The sequence below is a fragment of the Nomascus leucogenys genome, chromosome 15 (genome assembly GCF_006542625.1).
Source record: "Nomascus leucogenys isolate Asia chromosome 15, Asia_NLE_v1, whole genome shotgun sequence".
Classification (NCBI taxonomy): domain Eukaryota; kingdom Metazoa; phylum Chordata; class Mammalia; order Primates; family Hylobatidae; genus Nomascus; species Nomascus leucogenys.
In genome coordinates, this window is record NC_044395.1 from 63388507 (window position 1) to 63407243 (window position 18737).

Here is an 18737-nt window from a genome sequence, read left to right on the forward strand (position 1 = left end):
TGATATCTGCACAGATGTCTTTGTGGGTATGGAAATCTCCTGGGGACTGAAAAGTGAGACAGAGAGAGAGAGTGTGTGTGTGTGTGTACAATGCCTATATGCTATGCTCCTCAAGCTTTGCCTGTGTTGAGATGGGCGGGGGTTTGCTGTCAGCTTACCCCACAGTGTGGGAACTGTTGGTCTCAGTGTGCCCTCCTCCAGCCCGCAGGCTCCACCAGGGCTCCTCTCTACATCTCCAGCCCAAGCACAGGGCCCAGCCCTGGAACGAAATTTCTTCCCCAGCACCCACAGCCCAGGCCTGGACACACAGGAAGCGACCTGATGACTGAGGCCCAAGAGTTCAACTCATGGGACAGGACTCAGGGCTAGGGGCCCAGAGGGAGACAGGGCAGGAGGCTGGGGGTGGGGGAGGTTTGGGCTGGCTGCGGGTCTGGGCCTCTCTGGGCTCTTTGTCCAAATATGGAAGGTTTTTTTGTCTCCATTTGAGTCACGCCGGCCATGGCCCAAGAGATCTGCTTTCCAGATACTGCAAACGGGACTGCACCACACTTGCCTGGCCTGCCTGTCTCCCCTTCCCCTGCCCGTGGCCCATCTCTGCACCTTCCCAAACTCTTGGGCTGAGTTCTCTCTGCCAGCAGAAAGCCCAGTACCCACCTCAGGTGCTTTCCACCACCAAGAGAAGGGTCCCTGGGCCCATAAAGGGAGGAAACACTCATTCCTTCTGTGCCTGTCACCTCCTCCCACTCCCCAAGGGCCTTTCAAGTACAACTGAGCCATTCAACTAATATTTACTGAGCAACTACTATGTGCTGGTTCCTGGGACTCAGACCATGGACTGCGAATCCAGTAGGATCACTATGTTCAAAGCAAAATCCACCCTTTCTTTCTGTGCTCACCTTGGTGACGGCACTGTCCCCAACCCAGGCAGTCCTGAAAGCCAGGGGCCTAAGCACAGGTTCTGGAGCCAGACCATCTGGGTCTGAACTCCAACCCAGTGAGACTATCCTGGTTTGAATACCACCTCTCTCTTTCTGGGCTCTGTGATCTGAGCTAAGCATCCTCACCTTCTCTAGGCCTGTGTCTGCTTCCCACCCCACCTCCAATCAGTGCAGACTCGGGACAGCACCCTTTGCCCATCTGCCAGCTTCCACCTGCCTGGTCCCCAGGGCAGCAGCAACACAGGGCTAGGCATAGGCAAGGGTGGTGAGGGGAGCTGAGAGGAGCCTGGGCGCTCCCCCAGGGCAGGGTTCAGCTGTCCTCCTCCTGCCTCCCCCACATTATTTATTTAATAAATGTGTACCCAGGCTCCACCTCGTGCCAGGAACAGGAGGGCTTGGCATGGGTGGATCCACCTGACCAGAACCAAGCATTGGGTCACAGGGCAAACTGGGGGCTCCCACCCACATCTCCACACTCCAGAGCCTTAGAGGTCTGTTACCTCTGAAGCAGAGAGGAGCTGCAATCACCATGTATCCTGGGACAGAGGCGGTTCCTGATACCTGGGCTGGGAAGCTGAGGGGGACTCTGCCCTACACGGCCGTTTGGGTCTCTGTCTGGCTCTCTCAAGGGAGGCAGGGTGACACAGATGGTCAGAGGAGATGAGAGACAGGAAGAGGAGCAAGACCCTGGGAGGAGAGCAGGGAGAAGGACAGAGGACAGGAGGAGAGAAGAAAGCAGGGAGCCTCCATGAGAGGAAGGCCTGGTGCGAGTGGCTGGAACAAAGACGCAGATGCCCAGGGGACCAGCAGAGACCCTCCACTGCCCAGGCCCTGCATCCAGGTGATGAGATGGGGCAGGCCGGGCCCGCCCTTCTCCTATTCCTCCACCAGCCTTGGGGCCAGGCCCGGGACTATTTTTAGCTGGGGCTGAATTTAGCCATTCCCTCGGAAATTCCTCACCCGCCCCAGGCAACGCCCCCGCTGGCCTTGGGGAGAAGCCTGGAAGTGGCGGGTCCAGGCCAGAGGGGAGGAGGGGCCCAGGAGCAGCAGGAGCTGGGAGGGCGCTCAGGCATCTGATATGGAAGCAGGCTTTCCGCTCAGGCCCCCAGTGTGAGGCACTCCTCTCCCTACAGCGCGGCTCTCTTCTTCAGGAAGGCCTCCAGGGCTGCGGGGCCACAGAATAGCACTGGTCTCAGGATCTAGGGTACACGTATCACAAGGTTCTTTTTCTCTGACTACAGGACCCACCACGAGGGCTGCTGGCAAGGATGCCTGCCTGTGGACCCGAAAGCCTGCATATTCTAGAGCTCTGCTGGGACTCTGGAGGACTCCCACTTCACAGATGGGGAAACCAAGGCAGAGGGACTTGTCTTAGGTTAGAGCCAGCAAGGCAGCCCAAGCCTGCTCTTTCATTCCCTTCCATGCTCCCTCCATCAGGCCTCTCCCGGAGGGCCGGACTGCAGGTGCGGCCTGGAGCTCTGGGGCTCTGCAGGGACACCCCTGAGAGGCAGGGCACTTCCACTGGAGCAGAGGGTTTGAGGTCAGACAGGAGGCTTGCTGGGCACAGAAGCAGGGCTCACAGCCACCTCACTCTTTCAGAATGCAGAGGAAGTTTCTGCCCAGACAAGAAGTGAGTCCTGCTCCCCCAACCCTGTTTCTGATAGAACCCCTGAACCTAAATTCGAATTCCCAGATTCTGCCTCCAAATTGTCTTCCCAGTCAGTTCTCCCCTCGCCAGCTCCACATCCTCTGCTACCTAAGCTCAGGCTACTCATGTTCCCGGACCCTCAAGTCAGATCATCACCTCACAACCAGAGGATGCTGTGATGTGCAAAGCTGGCAGTGCTCCCAGCCCTTCCTCTCCCAGGAAGGGAGAGGGGACCTGGCAAAGGGGAGCCCCTCTGCTCAGGCTGTTTAACTCGGCACTTGAGGCTTTCAACCTGGCTCCTGCCCACACAGAGCCTTTCCCCAGGTGCTCTGGTCAAACCGAGACCTCCCTGTCCCTCTTGGCCTCAGACACATACAGGGGCTTCCCTTTCCTGCCCTGGCTCAGACAAGTTCCCTAAAATGCCAGGTGAACCACGTCACTGCACTTCTCAAGAACTCTCAGTGACCCCTTACACAGTGTGAGGCTGGAGCAATGGTGAGATGCTTGGGGAAGATTTCTGGCTCCAGTCCACTACTGTGTGGCCTTGGGCAAGGCCCCTTGCTGGGCCTCAGTTTCCCCATCTGAATGACGCAGGGGTGAAGAAGGCTAGAAAACATGGCTGGTTTCTAAGGGTCTTTCCAGGTAGACAGTTCTGGCATTAAAGGCCCTGGCCCTTTTCTTCCTCCTCCTGCCCTTCTGGCCTGCCAAGAAGTTGGACATCTCATCACCAGGCCCCATCCCAGGGAGACAGGGAAAGACGGGGGATACCAAGAAACCCAGAGTGAGATCTCAAGTGATTCAGGCAGCTAAGAAAGATGGAGCTATTGGGACCTTTATTGGGGGAAGGCATCCCTCCCCATCCATCCACCCCTTCCCTTCCACATCTGCTCCTTAACCTCCAGTGCCCTGTCCTGGGAAAGGACTGAATGTTTGTCCAGGAGGTTGGGGAGTGGGGTCCCAGCAGTCCCTGGAGGCCCGGCTGTGGGGCTGGCTGGCAGCCAGGAACTCTGTCTCCCCCCTTCCTGCTCCATAGCGCTGTGCGGGAGCAGGGCCTGCTCACCCCCTGGGAACCAATAAACAGGAAACAGACACCAACTTTGTGTTTGCTCCCTCGGCTGGCCCCTCCATCACACTGCCCCCACTGCCTTCCCACTGGCCCCCGACCTGCTGCACCTCTCCAGACCCCAGAGTCTCAGGACCACAGGATGTCAGAACCAAGAAGTCACAATCTCAAAATCACAAATAAAATCAAGAGGTCTGGACTCTTGGAAAAGAACCCAGAATCCTTCATCTTGAAACCACAGGATTCTAGACTCTGAGAGTGACAATCTCAAAAGCATACACTAAGTGGCCACATTTCTGAGAGCTGTCTGGAGCCAGCGCCCAGGGCTGAGCGCTCCACAAACATTCTCTCTTTGGCCCTTATAATAACTCCTTAGTGCCCCCATTTTACAGAGCAGGAAACTAAGGCCCAGAGTTGGGATCTAATGACTTGTTAATATCACCCGGCAAGGGGTCAGAGTCAGTTGTGATTTTAACCCTTATCAGTCTGAACCCAAAGCCCACCAGGCACACAGACACTCAGACTCCCTGAGCCCCACCTCACAGGCTGCTTCCAGTGAGGGGTGGCTTTGACGCAGAGAGGGCTTTGCCTCTGCTCTCCTCCCCGTGTGGGCTGAGCTATCCTGGACATGTCCCAGGGTGGGGCTGGCGTCAACAAAAGTAGACGGAGAGCTGGTGAGAGAAGCAAGGACAGTGGGCATGTGGCTCAGCCTCCAGCCCGGGTTTCTCCCTCCTTCCCACCTCCAGAGAACCAGGCTCGGAGCCACTGACTCTATGTGGGTACTGTAGCCAGGCCCCAACCTGCCCTCCTGTCTAGAGCTTTGTCTTCTGCTTCATGGCTGGAAAGAGGTGCCCAGCAGCCAAGAATCTTAGAATCATAAAACCTTAGCATCTCAGTCATGAGGGCAGGAGGTAACATTTCTTGAGCACTTACTGTGTGCCAAGCTCTCTTGGCATGCTTTCACTTAATCTCAGCAGTAGGCTGGGTGTGGTGGCTCACATCCATCATCCCAGCACTTTGGGAGGCCAAGGCGGGAAGATTACTTGAGCTCAGGAGTTCAAGACCAGCCTGGGCAACATAGTGAGACTTTGCCTCTACTAAAAGTAAAAAAAATTAGCCAGGCATGATGGCGCACGCCTGTGGTCGCATCTCATTGGGAAGTTGAGGCGGGAGGGACTGCTTGAGTCCTTGAGTCCAGGAAGTCAAGGCTGCAGTGAGCCATGACTGACCCACTGTACCCTAGCCTGGTTGACAGAGTGAGACCCTGCCTTAAAAAAAAAAAAAATCATCTGTTTGTTGTTTTTTTTTTTTTTTGAGACAGAGTCTCGCTCTGTTACCCAGGCTGGAGTGTGGAGTGCAATAGTGCAATCTCGGCTCACTGCAACCTCCGCCTCCCGGGTTCAAGCAATTCTCCTGCCTCAGCCTCCTGAGTAGCTAGGACTACACCCTGCTAATTTTTTTTTTTTTTTTTTTTTTTTAGTAGAGACAGGGTTTCACCATATTGGCCAGGCCGAGTCTTGAACTCCTGACCTTGTGATCCGCCCGCCTCGGCCTCTCAAAGTGCTGGGATCACAGGCATGAGCCACTGTGCCTGGCCGAGAAACAAAATAATCTTAACAATAATCCTCTGTGGAGTGAGGGGATACTGCCCCCACCGACTACAGCCTCGGGGGAGTAGGTAAGTGCTTGCTTGGGTCTGAAAGCCAGGGTGCGGGGAGATGGCATTCTGGACAGCACCCTTCACCCTCCACATGCCACCTCCCTGAAGCCTCCCTAGGCCTCTCAGGGATGAAGGGACCTGACAGTTCCTCTGGTCAGACAGCACCAATGCCACCAATTCCCACATGGAGCTCCCAGAACATGGGGTGAGGGAGTTTCTTTCCTTCTGCCTCTGGGCTCAGTTCTGCCCTCAGATGGGGCAGCCTGGCAGAGACGTGACTCCCACCCCCTCCCTAGGTGCCCACCTTCCCTCCTTGGCCTGGATTTAAACTCTTCTATCAACTGCCCTTCTTGGGAGCGGCCTCATCCCACTTCTAGTCAGCAAAACTATAGCCTGCCACCTCTGGAAGCCAGGCCTGGCCCCAGGAACACATTGGCGCTTCTGCCCCTGCCCCACCAGGCCTGGGCTCTGCCTGCATCTGGACCTCACCCACCTCAGGAGGCTAGGATCCTTGGTGAAAGCTCCTGGCAAGGAGGGATGGTGTCCAAGTTTTCCCCGTATATCCCCACTACCCAACACGGAGCTCAATGATTGACTGCTAAATGAATGAATGACAAATGAACATGGAAAGAAATAGCAAGTTAAATGCAGTGGGCCTGAGTTCGAAGTTTCTGCCCCGGGACCAGCACCAGCTGGGGACTCTGAATCTCAGGAACCAACAGCCTGGTCCTTTGCCTATCTGTGCAGTAGGCAGAATAATGGCCCTGGCATTACATCCTCATGCTAATCCCCAGAACCTGTGAATATGTTACCTTACACGGTAACAGGGACTTTGCAGGTGTAATTAAGGATTCTGAGATGTGAAGATTATCAAATTATCAGGTGTGCCCAATGAATCACAAGGGTTCTTAAAGAGGGAGGAAGGAGGCCGGGCGCGGTGGCTCACGCCTGTAATTCCAGCACTTTGGGATGTCGAGAGAGGCGGATCACGAGGTCAAGAGATTGAGACCATCCTTGCCAACATGGTGAAACCCCATCTCTACTAAAAATACAAAAATTAGCTGGATGTGGTGGCGCATGCCTGTAGTCCCAGCTACTTGGGAGGCTGAGGCAGGAGAATTGCTTGAACCCAGGAAGTGGAGGTTGCAGTGAGCTGAGATCGTGCCACTGCACTCCAGCCTGGCAACAAAGCAAGACTCTGTCTCAAAAAAAAAAAAAAAAAAAAAAAAAAAGAGGGAGGAAGGAGGTACGGGGTGAGCAAGAGATTTGAAGATGCTGGGGAAGATGGGGAAAGGGGCCACAGGCCAAGGAGTGCTGGCAGCCAGGAGAGGCTGGTAAAGGCAGAGGCATTGATCTCTCCAGGGCAGCCAGAGGCAGGCAAGCCTGTTAGCACCTGGATCTTAGCCCAGTGAAACCCTTCAGACTTCTGACCTCCAGACTGGAGAGTAGGAGATCTGTGTTGTTTTCAACCACTAGATGTGTGTAGTTTGCTACTGCAGCAACAGGACACTAATACACCACCCAGACCTCTGCAATCAGCACAGGTCTTCCCACCTCAGATGCGCTCTGCACGCCCCTCTCACCCTGTTCCTGCCTGGCAACTTCTTCAAGCTCCACTGGAAAGAAACCATAGGAAGTTTTGTTTGTTTGGTTTTTGCTTTTCGTTTTGAGACAAGGTCTCACTCTGTCGCCCAGGCTAGAGTGCTGTTGGGCAATCACAGCTTACTACAGCCTCAACCTCCTGGGCTCAAGCCATCCTCCCACCTCAGCCTCTCGAGTAGCTGGGACCACAGGTCTGTGCCACCACATCTGTTTTTTATTTTTAGTAGAGACAAGGTCTCCCTGTGTTGCTCAGGCTGGTCTCGAACCCCTGGGCTCAAGCAATCCTCCCATCTCAGCCTCCCAAAGTGCTGGGATTACAGGGGTGAGCCACCACGCCCAGCCCAGATAAAAGTTTACTGTCCCGTCAGCTGCAACATCACACTTCTGGACAGGCCCCAGAGTGAGCACCACAGCCTTCCACAAGTGTGGAAAAAGACCCTATCTGGGGGTGGGGGAGATCCTAGAGCAGGAGCCGATGGTGGGGAAAGCAGGTAGGGGGCAGACCCGGGCCTGAGTCCTGGCACCACTCTGAACCTGCCTTCTCAGCAGCCTAGTGGGGTGATGGGTCCCTGCCTGCCAGCACTCATTCTGCAACCGAGATCCTCCTTAGAACTGGGTCCTTTCCCAACAGCCCTGGGAGGAGGTTTATCCTGGTGCCCGAGAGCATGGACGGCTCTGTGGCTCTGAAGGGGGATGGAACTTATTGAAGGCCTCACAGCAGGAAGGTGGTGAGGCAAAGCTGGTTTCCTGACTCCTAGTACAGACACCAGGCTGTCCCTAGTGAACCCTAGAGCTACTGGAGGGTTGGGTCCTGGAAGTCCCTCCAGGGGCTCAGGCACTGTGGTTTGGGCCCCAAACCCCTGCATCTCATGGGCTGAGGTTCACTCACTGCACAGAGCCCAGCAGCCTGACAGTTTTCCTCTGTGTCTGTCTCTCCCAACCCCCAGAATGCCCCAGAGACCCTGGGAGCTGAGAATTAGAGGGAAGACATCGTGGGGGGGAATTAACTCCCATGGGAAGACATCAGCTCCAATAGGCTCCTGCTTCCCAGGGGACCCAGGGCCCCCATTTCAGGGCTTGCCAGCAAGGCGCCAGGCTGCCTGGGCACATTTCCCAGTAAGTACGCCAGGGCTTCAAGCCTTTCTGGGAAACATTGGTTCCCCCTTCCCCCACCCTGCCACCGCCATCCCTGCCAACTCTGCTTAGTGGGAACTCTGTGGGACCAATGTATGGTCTGGGAGTCAGGGCACCGGGAGCCAAATCCCATACTCAAGCTTTGGGGCCTTGGGCAGACCCTGCCCACTCTGGGCCTGCTTCTTTATTGGACTATTGGAGCCATGGCAATGCCCACCTAGCTGGAGGATCAGATGGGAGGGATGGGGCTACCTTGGGGGTGGGGGGAGGCATGAGCTCCCTGTCCCAGGAGACATGCACACTGGAGCTAAATGGGTGTCATAGTGGCTGCAGAGGAGACACCAGTGGGATATGGCCCTGTCACCTGCCTCACTGGGACCCTGTGGCAGCTCCACTCTTCTAGCCTTTCAGCCAAGCCAGTGTGGGTCTGCAGGGGGTGGCCAGCGTAGCACAAAGCCCAGTTCACCCTGGGGACTTTATCAAACTCCACCAGCCAACCCTAAGTGACTCCTCACACACTGCCCAGCCATGTGAGAAGTTGTAGCTCTGTGTTCACCTTGAACATTGGGGTCCAGGCCCTTGAGGAGCCCCTGGGACTGCAGCAGAAACCCACCACCCCACCATCTCTGCCTGGGCCCAAGCCACCATCATCTCTTGTCCAGATTATTCCAGTAGCCTTCTGACTGGCCTCACAGCCTCCACCTGGCCCCTTGCAATCTATCCTCATGGAGCAGCCAGAGCAGACCTGTGAATGCGTAAGTTAGACCAGGCCACTATTCTACTTACAACCTTCTAACATCTCACTTTGAGTATGTGCTGAAGTCCTCCTATTGGCCTACATGATATTCCTCACCCTAACCCACCTCTGATCTTCTACTTTTCTGCTCCATCCATGCAGTCCTCTTCTCTTGACTGTTTCTCAAACACCTCAGTGCCTTTGCACCTGCTGTTCCTCTCTGCCCAGAATGCCGTTTACCTCAGCCACCTGACCTGCTCCCTTACTTCCTCCAGGCTTCTGCTCAAATGTCACCTCCTCAGACAGGCATTCCTGATCTCTTGATCTGAAGTACCCCCACCCTGTCATTCTCTACTCCCTTATCCTGCTCAGCCCCTACCACTCCCTGACACAGAATGTCTCCATTTACAGACAGGCCTCCTCCCTAGTCTGGAAGCTCCACAAGGACAGGCTTTTGTTTTGTTTGCTGCTGTATTCCCAGGCCTAGAAGGCCTGACATGTCTTATTGCTCAGACAGTATTTGTTTAATGGATGAATGCATTACCCTATCAAAGGCCACCCAAATCTCTGAAACAAACTCTTAACTGCACACAACCTGCCATATTCCTTTCCATCTCCTAGCCTCTGCTCATGCTGTGCCCTCTTCATAGAGCCTCTCCCTCTCGCTCAGTGTAAGCTCAAGCTCAGGCAGAGCCTCTTCTAGGAAGTCCCTCGGCCAGTTTCCAGGCTAGTCCCTCAACATCCTAAGCCCCTTCGAGTTGGCTTCTAGATCCTACACTCTCTGTGTGTCTCAGCTCCCAGGAAGCCTGGGGGTGCCTACATCCTGCTGCGGGGCAGCAATGTGTAGCCTGAAAGATCACAGATGGGAGGGAGGGAGGGAAGCAGGAGGGGTAAGTCCCCACATGGGGAGAGGGGGCTGGGGACAGGATTAGCAGCAGCCTCTCCACCTTCCAAACCCGGCTGGTCCCGGAAACGTGGGGCTGGAAAATGTCAGACTCAACTCTAGTCCATCCCCCAACCCTTCCTCGCTGGGGAGGACTCATTCCTGGACAGTGTTCCCCGCAAGAGCCCGGGCCCTTAGGAAGGAGTTGGGAGGAGATGTGAGAAATAAACAGAGGAAAGGGGCTGCCCTCCTGCCTGTCCTCCCTCATCTCACCCCCTCCTGCTGGGTGACAAGACATTTAATTATAGATATTTGGTACCGCTCAGAATTCCAAGTGTCCTAATCACCTCCTCCCTTCCCCCCAGAACCAGTTTCCATGGAAAAATCACACAAAGAATCAAGGAGGGGAAGGAGAGAACCTCTACCCCCACGGGTTCCCCGCCAAAAGGGGAAAAAGGAGGGTGACTAGAAGAGCTGTTGCCAGACCTTCATCAGCAAGGCAGGGAGCTGGCTGGGTAGGGACGGTGTCTGAGTGGAGAGGAACAAGGCCAGGGTCCTGGTGCATGGGCCTGGTTCTGCCCGCCCTTGCTGTGTGACCTTAGACCTAGCATTCTCCCTTTCTGGATCTCAAAGTTCTTCCCATCCCAACCCCAGGTCCTGCTGAATTAAATAACCACTATGAAAGTGTTCAGGCTGTTGGGGATGTGGAGATGACACTCCCAACTGTCTGCTGACTTGTCCCCGCTACTCAGATGGCAGGCCAATCTCCTTGGGACCCCTCACCTCTAAGACACTGATATGCTAGGATTCAGGGCGAATCCAACCGTCTTCGACTCTAAGTCTGCACTGTAAGATATCCACAGCTTTCACAGTTGAAGAATGAAACAGACAGTATCTGGCATATAGTAAGCACTTGATAAATGTTGGTCATTGTTACTGCTATTCCAGTATGTTAAAATTTTGTGAGTTCATCTGCCTATGATGCTGAGAGACAAGTCACTCCCTGCTGTGGGCTACAGTTGTGGCATGTGGCAAACGAGGGCAGAAGGTGGGACTGGAAGATTCTGCACTTTGAGGCTAGGGCGGGGGAAGCTCTCCCTCACAGGAAGAGTTGTTGACCAACCAGGCTACGGTGGGCCTCAGTGGAGGTAATAAGAGTGTGGGAGGGGCGGGGCAGGGAGGCCAGACAGCTCTCCCTCCTCACCTCCCAGCACATAGACAGGCATTCCTGGAATAAATGACCCATGAGCGACTGTTACTCCCTGTTCTCCTGGGTTCATGCAGCTATTGCAGACAGCTGCCTTTCTCTCCCCTCCAGCCACACCCCTGGCTCCTCCCATTTCACTTGACACCCCCTGCAGGCTGACTCCCTCCTTCTGAGCCTCACAAACCAGGCAGTCTAACTTCCCACTGTACAGATGGGAAAACTGAGAGACAAAGATGACTCTGTCCAGGTCTGAATGAGTCAAAGGCTGAGCCAGGCCTGGCCCCAGGCCTCCCACCTCCCGGCAATGGGGGCCAACACCACACAGAGCATGAATATGGACCTGAGGGTGAGGGACTCCCCACAGCCTGGGGGGTGGGGGGGGCGTCCCCTTAGTCCCCAGGGACTGCCAGAAGCAAAGAATGACAGCTCCTCTCGTCTCTCTTATTCTGGAGTCCATACCACGCCATCTCCACCCACGGCCCAGGGAGCATGACTGGAGCCTCAGGCTTGAAACAAGGGAACGTTGTCTCCTCAACAGAGGCCACCAGGAGGGGGTGAACAGCTGCTCTCCATCTTCTGGGAGCCAGAAGGAAGGGGACAGCAGGAGGGGTTCAAGCTAGCAGATGGGAGAACTTCCAGGCTTTATGAGGGGGTGGGAAATTGGATGATGATGGATCTTTTTGGAGCCTACTGCAGTCCACCAGGTTATACTGAGGCCCCCGAGGACCCAGCCCTGTGTTCAGAAGCCAAGCCTGGTGGCTGAGAAGCAGCTGGGCAGTGCAGCCTCCAGTTTTCTTCTTTCCTGCTACCAGAGAGGAAATGATCACACCACCCATTCACCATAAGAGACAGCCTGCCAGGCAGAGGCCATTACCCCCATTTTATGGAAGGGGAAAGTGAGGCACAGAGCAGGGATATGATGGATCCTAGGCCACACAGGGATTAAAAGAGCAAAGGCTCACACCCTGCTCTTCTAATGACAGACTCACCAGTTCCCTCTCCCTAAGGGCACATCAAGCTCGGCCTGGAAAAGTGAGAGGCCTGGAGTGGGCAAAGGCTTGGAGATCAGAGAAGGCCTCTGTTCGTGGCAGGGAGAAGCCCATATTATGGCAGATCTGTCCCGCCTCAGAGCTCCAGAAAGGGGTGGGGGGTAGAGGAGAATGTGAAGGAAGGTGGGGCAGGAGAAGTTCTGTAAACTCCCACCTCCTCTCTGGGTCTCAAAGCCTTCTCTTAGGAGTGCCCCCTACTCACCTTCAGTCTCCCCGAGTCCCTTGGTTTACTCCTGTCCTCTCCCCCATTTGAGCCTTCAAGGCTCCCAGAAAAGATATATGGGGAAGGAGGCTGGGGAGAAGACCCCTGACAAGAGCTGGCCCTGCTCTCTTCCTCCCCTCCCCCACCTTCAGAACTGGCACTGGACTTCAGGGGCACCGGAGCTGCCCTCGCTGGGACTCAGAAGGAAGGACAGGTTCAAAACTCCCTGCTCCCCACTCCCTGCCTGCTCTCTCTGCAGCCTCCAAGAGAAACCCCAGAGCCAGGACCAGGGGGAACTGGAGACAAGGAGAGAGAAACAAAGAGAAAGGGAGTTCAGAGGGACCATGAGAGTGCTGGGAACGGGAGTGACTGAATCAGTCCAGGGTTTATAATTTCCAGGCTTCTCACACAGTCAGGGAGCGCAGGCCACAGTTGAAATAACCACTGGCCATCGCTGAGCTCAGCCCAGAATCCAGAGCCTGGAATCTAGCTCCCAACCCAGATGCCGGGGCATATGCCATCTGGATCCCATCTGAATCCACAGCCTAAACTCCAGGGATAGCTGAAGCCAGAAGGTAGAAGGAGGGGTCTCAGGGAGAGTGAGCCCCCAGGGCCGGGGGTCTGGCAGAAAGGGGGTGCATCTCAGAGTCACCAAGAAGGGGGTAGAGTGGGGAAAAGATGCAAGCAGACAGGATGGGGGAATAAGAACCGACCCCCCGGACCCATAGAGGCAGCCATGAATATGGGGCCCAGAACCACTCCTGACCTCTCTAAAGGGCCCTGGCTGCCCAGCCTCTGCAGCCCCCTCCCTGCCTCTATCCTCCCCTAAAAGCCCCCATCTAGAAGCTTTTTTCATCTGAGGAGGCTCTGGCAGAACTCAGGCCCCAAGAGTCCCCAACTCAAACCCGCAGGCTCCCCCAAATCTGCACAGTACCAGCTGGATGGAAACATAGGCACTACTTTGTCCACCTACCTCCCGATTGGGGAGGTTAAGTCACAGAGAAAGGCCAATGTCACACAGCAAGAACAGAACTGCAGTTAGAACCCTGAGCCCCCTCTGCTCTTCCATAAAGTAAGGCCTTGTACCTCCCCAATTCTCCCATGCCCAGGAACACATCTATATTCTGACCTGTCATAGGAAAGCCACACGAAGAAAGGCAAACCCATGTCAACTGTGGCCCCTGAGCCAAACATCCTATCAAGGGTCTGGCCAACAGAGTAGCAATCCTCAGAGAAAGGACTGAACCCGCGCTGGGTGCCATCACACTCATCCCTCCAACAAAGAACCACACAGGGATTTCCAAAACCAGTCCCTGAGAAACATCCAAAGGACAAGATAAGAATCCTTTGTAATTACCACCCAGAATGCCTGGAGTAGACAAGCACCTCTGCCATTAGCACCAGCAGAAAACTGAAGCTTCTACAGGGCCTGAGTAGACAGGAGCCTGTCATTAATACTCTTAAAACTGCACAGGCACTTCCAGGACCAGAAAAGCACCCTTGGCACCTGGGCACCTGACTAGTGAATACAATGTAAAAGGCTCCAACTGAAGTCGGTGCCCACGGCCCTCCTTTGGCCCCAGTCTGAAGGCCCCTTCAAAGGACTCACCACCTGTGGCTTGCTGCAGCACTTGCTGGCAGGGGGAGGCTCATCTGGAGTCCGAGCTGCCTCAGGGGGCTTGGCCTCAGTAGAGGGCGGTGCAGCCAGAGGCAAGCAGGGCATGTCCACTGGCACTGGGGCAGGGACCTCACCGGAGTGCAGGTTCAGCATGTACTGCTTGGTGACATCCTCGAGCGATGGTGCCTGCAACGTGGGATGGGCTCGGGTAGGGAAGCCTATGGGTTCTGGCACAGCCACAGGGGGGCCGACAGAAGTTGGTGGCTCAGGCACCACAATAGGCATAAAGGTGGCGGGCACACTGGCATGGCGAACATGTTTGGAGGAGGGCCGGGCCCGAGACAGGCCGCCAGTCTGGTCCTGACTGCCCTCGTCTCTCCGAAGCTCCTGGTGACTACTCCGAGCCGGGCGCTTCTTGGAGCCTCGGCGGATTAGCCTCGGGGACAGAATGTCAGCCAGCTTGGGGTCAAGGTGAAAGTTTCGGTGGGCAGTGGCAGGGGGAGGCAGAGCCTCAGGTAGGGCCCTTTCAGACTGCGCCCGGCTCCTGGCGGCACCAGGCTCTTCTGGCTCTGCCCGCTGCTCTACAAGGATGGGCTCGCTGCTGGATGGAGGCAGCACGGGCTCAACTTCTCGGATGGGCTCCCCTCCAGGGCCCTCGAATCCAGGCCCAGCCAGCTCCCCACGGCGGCTGGGGTCACTCAGGGATTTCTTCTTGGGGGCTTTGCCAGCAACCCTGTCATCCACCACACGCCCCAGGGTGCCAGGCCCCTGAACTATGTTCTGAATAACCTCCTGATATCCCTTGCTCTCTTCACTGCCCACAGACCAGTCACTGTGACCACTGGTCAAGCCCTCATCCATGGCTGAGGTGGCAGGAAGCCCTGTCTTGGGGCTCAGTGAGCCCAGGAGGTTGCTGTCCATGGAGAACCCGGTGGGCTCTTCAGAGGTGGCAGCCCGGTGGCGCTGAGGAATTGGGTCACTCAGGGACCTGTAGGCCTCACCTGCCTCCCCACTGCTCAATTCACTCCCACCAGAACCTGAAGGTGGGACTTTGCGTCGTCGGCGGAGGGCACCTGGTGTGGGAGGGGTCTCAGGGGACACCAGGGCCCACCCGCCCAGACTGTCCTCAGTCCCAGGGCCATGGTGGTTCGTCTGGGCCGAGGATGAGGAAAGGGGTCGCCACATCCCTGTGGTACCCAGGCCGCAAAATGCTGCAACAGGAGGCTCAGGGTCCGCCCCAATGCCTTCATCTGTCAGACTGGACTCAGGGCCCGAGAGCTCCTCCTGGGACCGCTGCCCTCGGGTCACGTCCCCTGCCCAGTCAGGGCTTCCAGGGTGGGCATCGCTTCCATCATCTTGCTGGGCACCCATGCGTTGGATCTTCTCAAAAACCTGGCGGGCCTCCTGCACATATTGGTCCTGGACGATGAGGGGCAGCGGATCCTCCTCGGCGCCAGGGCCTGTCAGCAGGAGCTCGGAGGAGCTGGGCTTCAGAGCACTGGTGCGGGGCAGTCGGCGGGCCATGGGCTTCTCAGAACAGGTGAATGACTTTGCTCTCCGCAGAGTGGCTGTCAAGTCCTTGAGTGTGGGGCGCGTGCCAGGTGATGCTGGGGCTGGGATGGGTATGGGTTCAAGTTGCCCCACGGGGCCACCTGCGGATGATGAGTCTCTGCCATCTAGGGGGCTGCTTCCACGGTCCCCGGGGCTCCCACCAGGTTTTCGGACCCTCAGCTCTGAAAGGTCTGAGCGCAGGAAACTGAGAAGCGTCAGGGTCTCTGAGGCGATATCTGGATTTGACAGGGACTTCCGCTGTGGACTCTTTTCCGGCTCAAATCCTCCATCCCTCAATGCCCTAGAGGTGCCTCCAGGTCCTTTGGCACGGGTTCGAGCCTGGGACCGCAGGAGCCCTTCCCCAGCTCCAAAGCTAGGGGAGCGGTACACGCCCCCGCCCCCAGAACCCCTACTAGACCATAGGTCGTCGTCCTTGAGGGTTTCCGTGCTGGAATAACGGCTGCTACCGCGGGAGCCTGCGGGGCTGGCCAGGTACGAGGGAAAGCTCACCTTGGCCACACGGAAAGCTCCTCCCACAGAGTCAGACATAGGCCGAAGTCCCTCCTGGGGACCTGGGACGCAGGGCGGAGAGCCACTACCCCACTCCCGGAGTCCTTCTTCTCTAGGGGCTCTTGGAGATGTTGGGGGCTCAGGGCTCCCAGCTCCCCCTGCTGAGTCCATGCTGCTCAGATTTAACCCATCACTGTCAGGCCTGCAGTCCTGATCCAATAGGGAGCTTCCGGGCCTGAGCCTGGGCCTCCCTCCCCAGCGGTGGCTGCCCTCACCGTCTAGGTCGTCGTCACTGCCCGAGGAGTGGCCGCCGTGGTAGGCCGGACTCTGGGCTCCAGGCGGCTGCGGCGGGCCCTCCTCTTCCTCCTCGCTGGAGCTGGCAGCGCGGCTGCGGCTGACAGGATAGGAGGAGGCGATGGAGGAGGAGGAGGAGCAGGAGGCCCGGGCCCCGGCCTGCGGTTGGGAGAAGATATGCCAAGAATGTAAACCATCCGCTGGACGCTGCGCCCGCTCCTGTTGCTGCTGCGGCCGGCGCAGCCTCCCTTCGGTCCCCGGCCCGGTCAGGGGCCGCGCCGAACGCAGACCCGCCAGGGGGAAGCATGTCCGAGGGGGTGGCGTCGGTGGCTGCCGCGACTCCCGAGCCGGAGGCTCCCACGCGGCACCGTCGGGGCTGGGCGTTCCTGGGGATTCAGAGTCGGCGCTGGGCCTCCTGGAGCCAGGACCGCCGAAGAGCTTGCGCATCTCGGTGACGCTGGGCCAGGCCCCTCGCGCTGGGCCCTCGGCCGCTTCTTCCGCGGCCGCGGGGAAGACGCCCCCGTCCCGGGCCCCAGCAGAGCCGTAGTCCAGACGCGGCGCGTCGAAGCGCCGGGAGAGCTGGCGCACCGACGGCGAGAGGCTGCGGAGCGGGCGCGGCTGCGCGGGGGCGGCTGGGGGCCCAGACGCCAGCTTGGACACGCGCCGAGAGGGCTGGCCCCGGGCAGCCGTGGTCGGTCGGCACGAGGCGCGGCGCCTCAAGCCGGGGGTGTCCGTGTCCTCCTCCCTCGGCCCGGGGCCGCCGCTCCAACGCTCCAGCAGCTTGAACGAGACGCTGCGGTAAAGCTGGGGCCGGGGTGCCCCGTCCGCCATAGTGGCGTAACTCACTCCGGGGGGGCTGGCCTCGGGGGTCCGCGGCCAACCCCCCCTGCGCCCCCGCTCCCTAGGAGCGCAGCGGCCCACGCCGAAAGCAGCGCACGGGAGTGTGGGAGGAGGGCGCAGAGACCGGAGCAGAGGTTTCTCTGCCGCGGCTCAAGTTTCTGTGGCCACCGGCCGCAACGTCTCCATCCCGGGCGGCCCCTGCCGCCTCAGCGCCGACCCCCACGCCCGGCCCCGCCGCGGCTGGAGCGACCAGGGGCACCGCGGCTCCGTCTGGGCGGGATCCCAGCGCTTGGTTCCTCGACTCTGCGCCCGCCTGCCCAACGGCTTGCCTGCCTTTCCTCACTCTCCCGCTCCGGCTCCCGTTCCCTCCCCCTTGGCTGCTCGCTCCTGGCACCCTTTTGTTGCAAATAAACTTTGTGGCAGAGGCAAGGGGGCGGGGGGCGGGGCCTCGCGCCCAAAAGAGGGGGTGGGCTCCGGGCGTGCGCGAGCCTGGGAACCGGGTGGTGGGAGGGAATCAGGGAGGAGCCGAAGAAGAAAAAGCCTGCTGGAGGACTTGCAGACTGAGGCGACCCTCTGGCCCTCCAGAGACGTCCCTCGGGAGCCCAGCAGGCCGAGCTGCCCCCAGGGAGTCGCTGAGACACACGCAACCGCTGAGCGTGCTCAGCTCCGCAGAGTCGCAGCCAGGGCGCCGCGTCCACCGCGGGCCACCAGTCTCCGCGCGCTAACACCTCCTGCCCAGGGGCTCCAACATGGCAACCTCGGACTCACAAACTCTCGTACACACTGACACTCAGGTGCACGCAGACGCACACTCTCCGGGCCGGGAAAGGTGTGGGACTCGGCGCCAGGGGGAGCCCGGAGAGCCGCGGCCTGACTAAAGGGTCCGTTGCTCCCTGCCCCGCCCTACTCCCCGCCCAGGCCCCGCCCCTTCCCCGCCCGCCCTCTGCGGCGAATTCAGCTGTAGCCACGCCCTTGTCCCCCCATCTCGCTCCCAAACGCCCCGCCCATCCCACCTCCCAGCCGCCTGTCTGGCTCCGACCGGCCCCCGACCCGCCCAGCGCTGCTCCAGAAGCCCCACCCTTCACGACCGCGCCCCCACCCCTACTTTTCCTGCTGCCACGCCTCCCACCTGCCCCCGCCGTCTGGCTGCTCTTCTCCTGGACTCTCCGCCTGGATCCCCGAGCCCCTTTCCCTCTCGCTCTGGAGTACGCGGCTCTTGCGCCCCCTCGCGGCCTGATTTTCCCAACGCACGGAGTGCTGGACGGATAAAGCAGCACCCATCCCCAAAAAACGGAGAGTTAGGAAAACTTCCTTTCAGTCATTACCTAATCCCCTTAGTCTTTTTCAGACCTTCGCAAAGCGCACTGCCCCTTCTTAGGCCTTACACACAAAAGGAGCTTCGACGGGAACGCCCTTGACTTCCCACTACCAAACCTATACTCTTACCCGCAGCTGCTTCACCTTCTTGGCAGGGAAAGTGTAGGTTGTTTCTCTGGCTTCACGCTGATCCCTCGCTTGAGCTCCCCTCCCGCCCCCGCCTCCGTCTGAGTCTCACATTGTTCTGGGTATTGGAGCATCATCACCTTCCCCATTCCCACGTGCCTCTAGATCCCATTCATCCTCCCGGCCCAACTAACGAATGAACGAACGAATGAAAATGTATGGAGTACCTATAATGTATGGGCAATATTATTTAACTTATTTTTTTAAATCCACAAACCACCCTTGGGGACAAATATTATTACCCCTTCTCTGTGGACCGTGAAGGAGAAGTAACTTTGACCACTATGCAAGTCTGGAAA

General features: G+C 57.9%; 1 protein-coding gene across 3 annotated transcripts in view; it reads right to left on the bottom strand.

The window, feature by feature from the left end:
• The window catches only part of ARHGEF17 (Rho guanine nucleotide exchange factor 17), a 61166-nt gene extending 43912 nt beyond the window's left edge, over window positions 1–17254 (bottom strand). For all 3 annotated transcript variants that reach the window (XR_004033639.1, XM_003254743.4, XM_030829327.1), the window contains exon 1: window positions 13732–17254. Coding sequence is in view for 2 of the 3 variants with exons in the window: in XM_003254743.4 (XP_003254791.1) it covers window positions 13732–16926 (3195 nt within the window). In the remaining variant the exon portion in view is untranslated. The remainder of the gene's footprint in view (window positions 1–13731) is intronic.
• Window positions 17255–18737: the final 1483 nt, after the last annotated feature.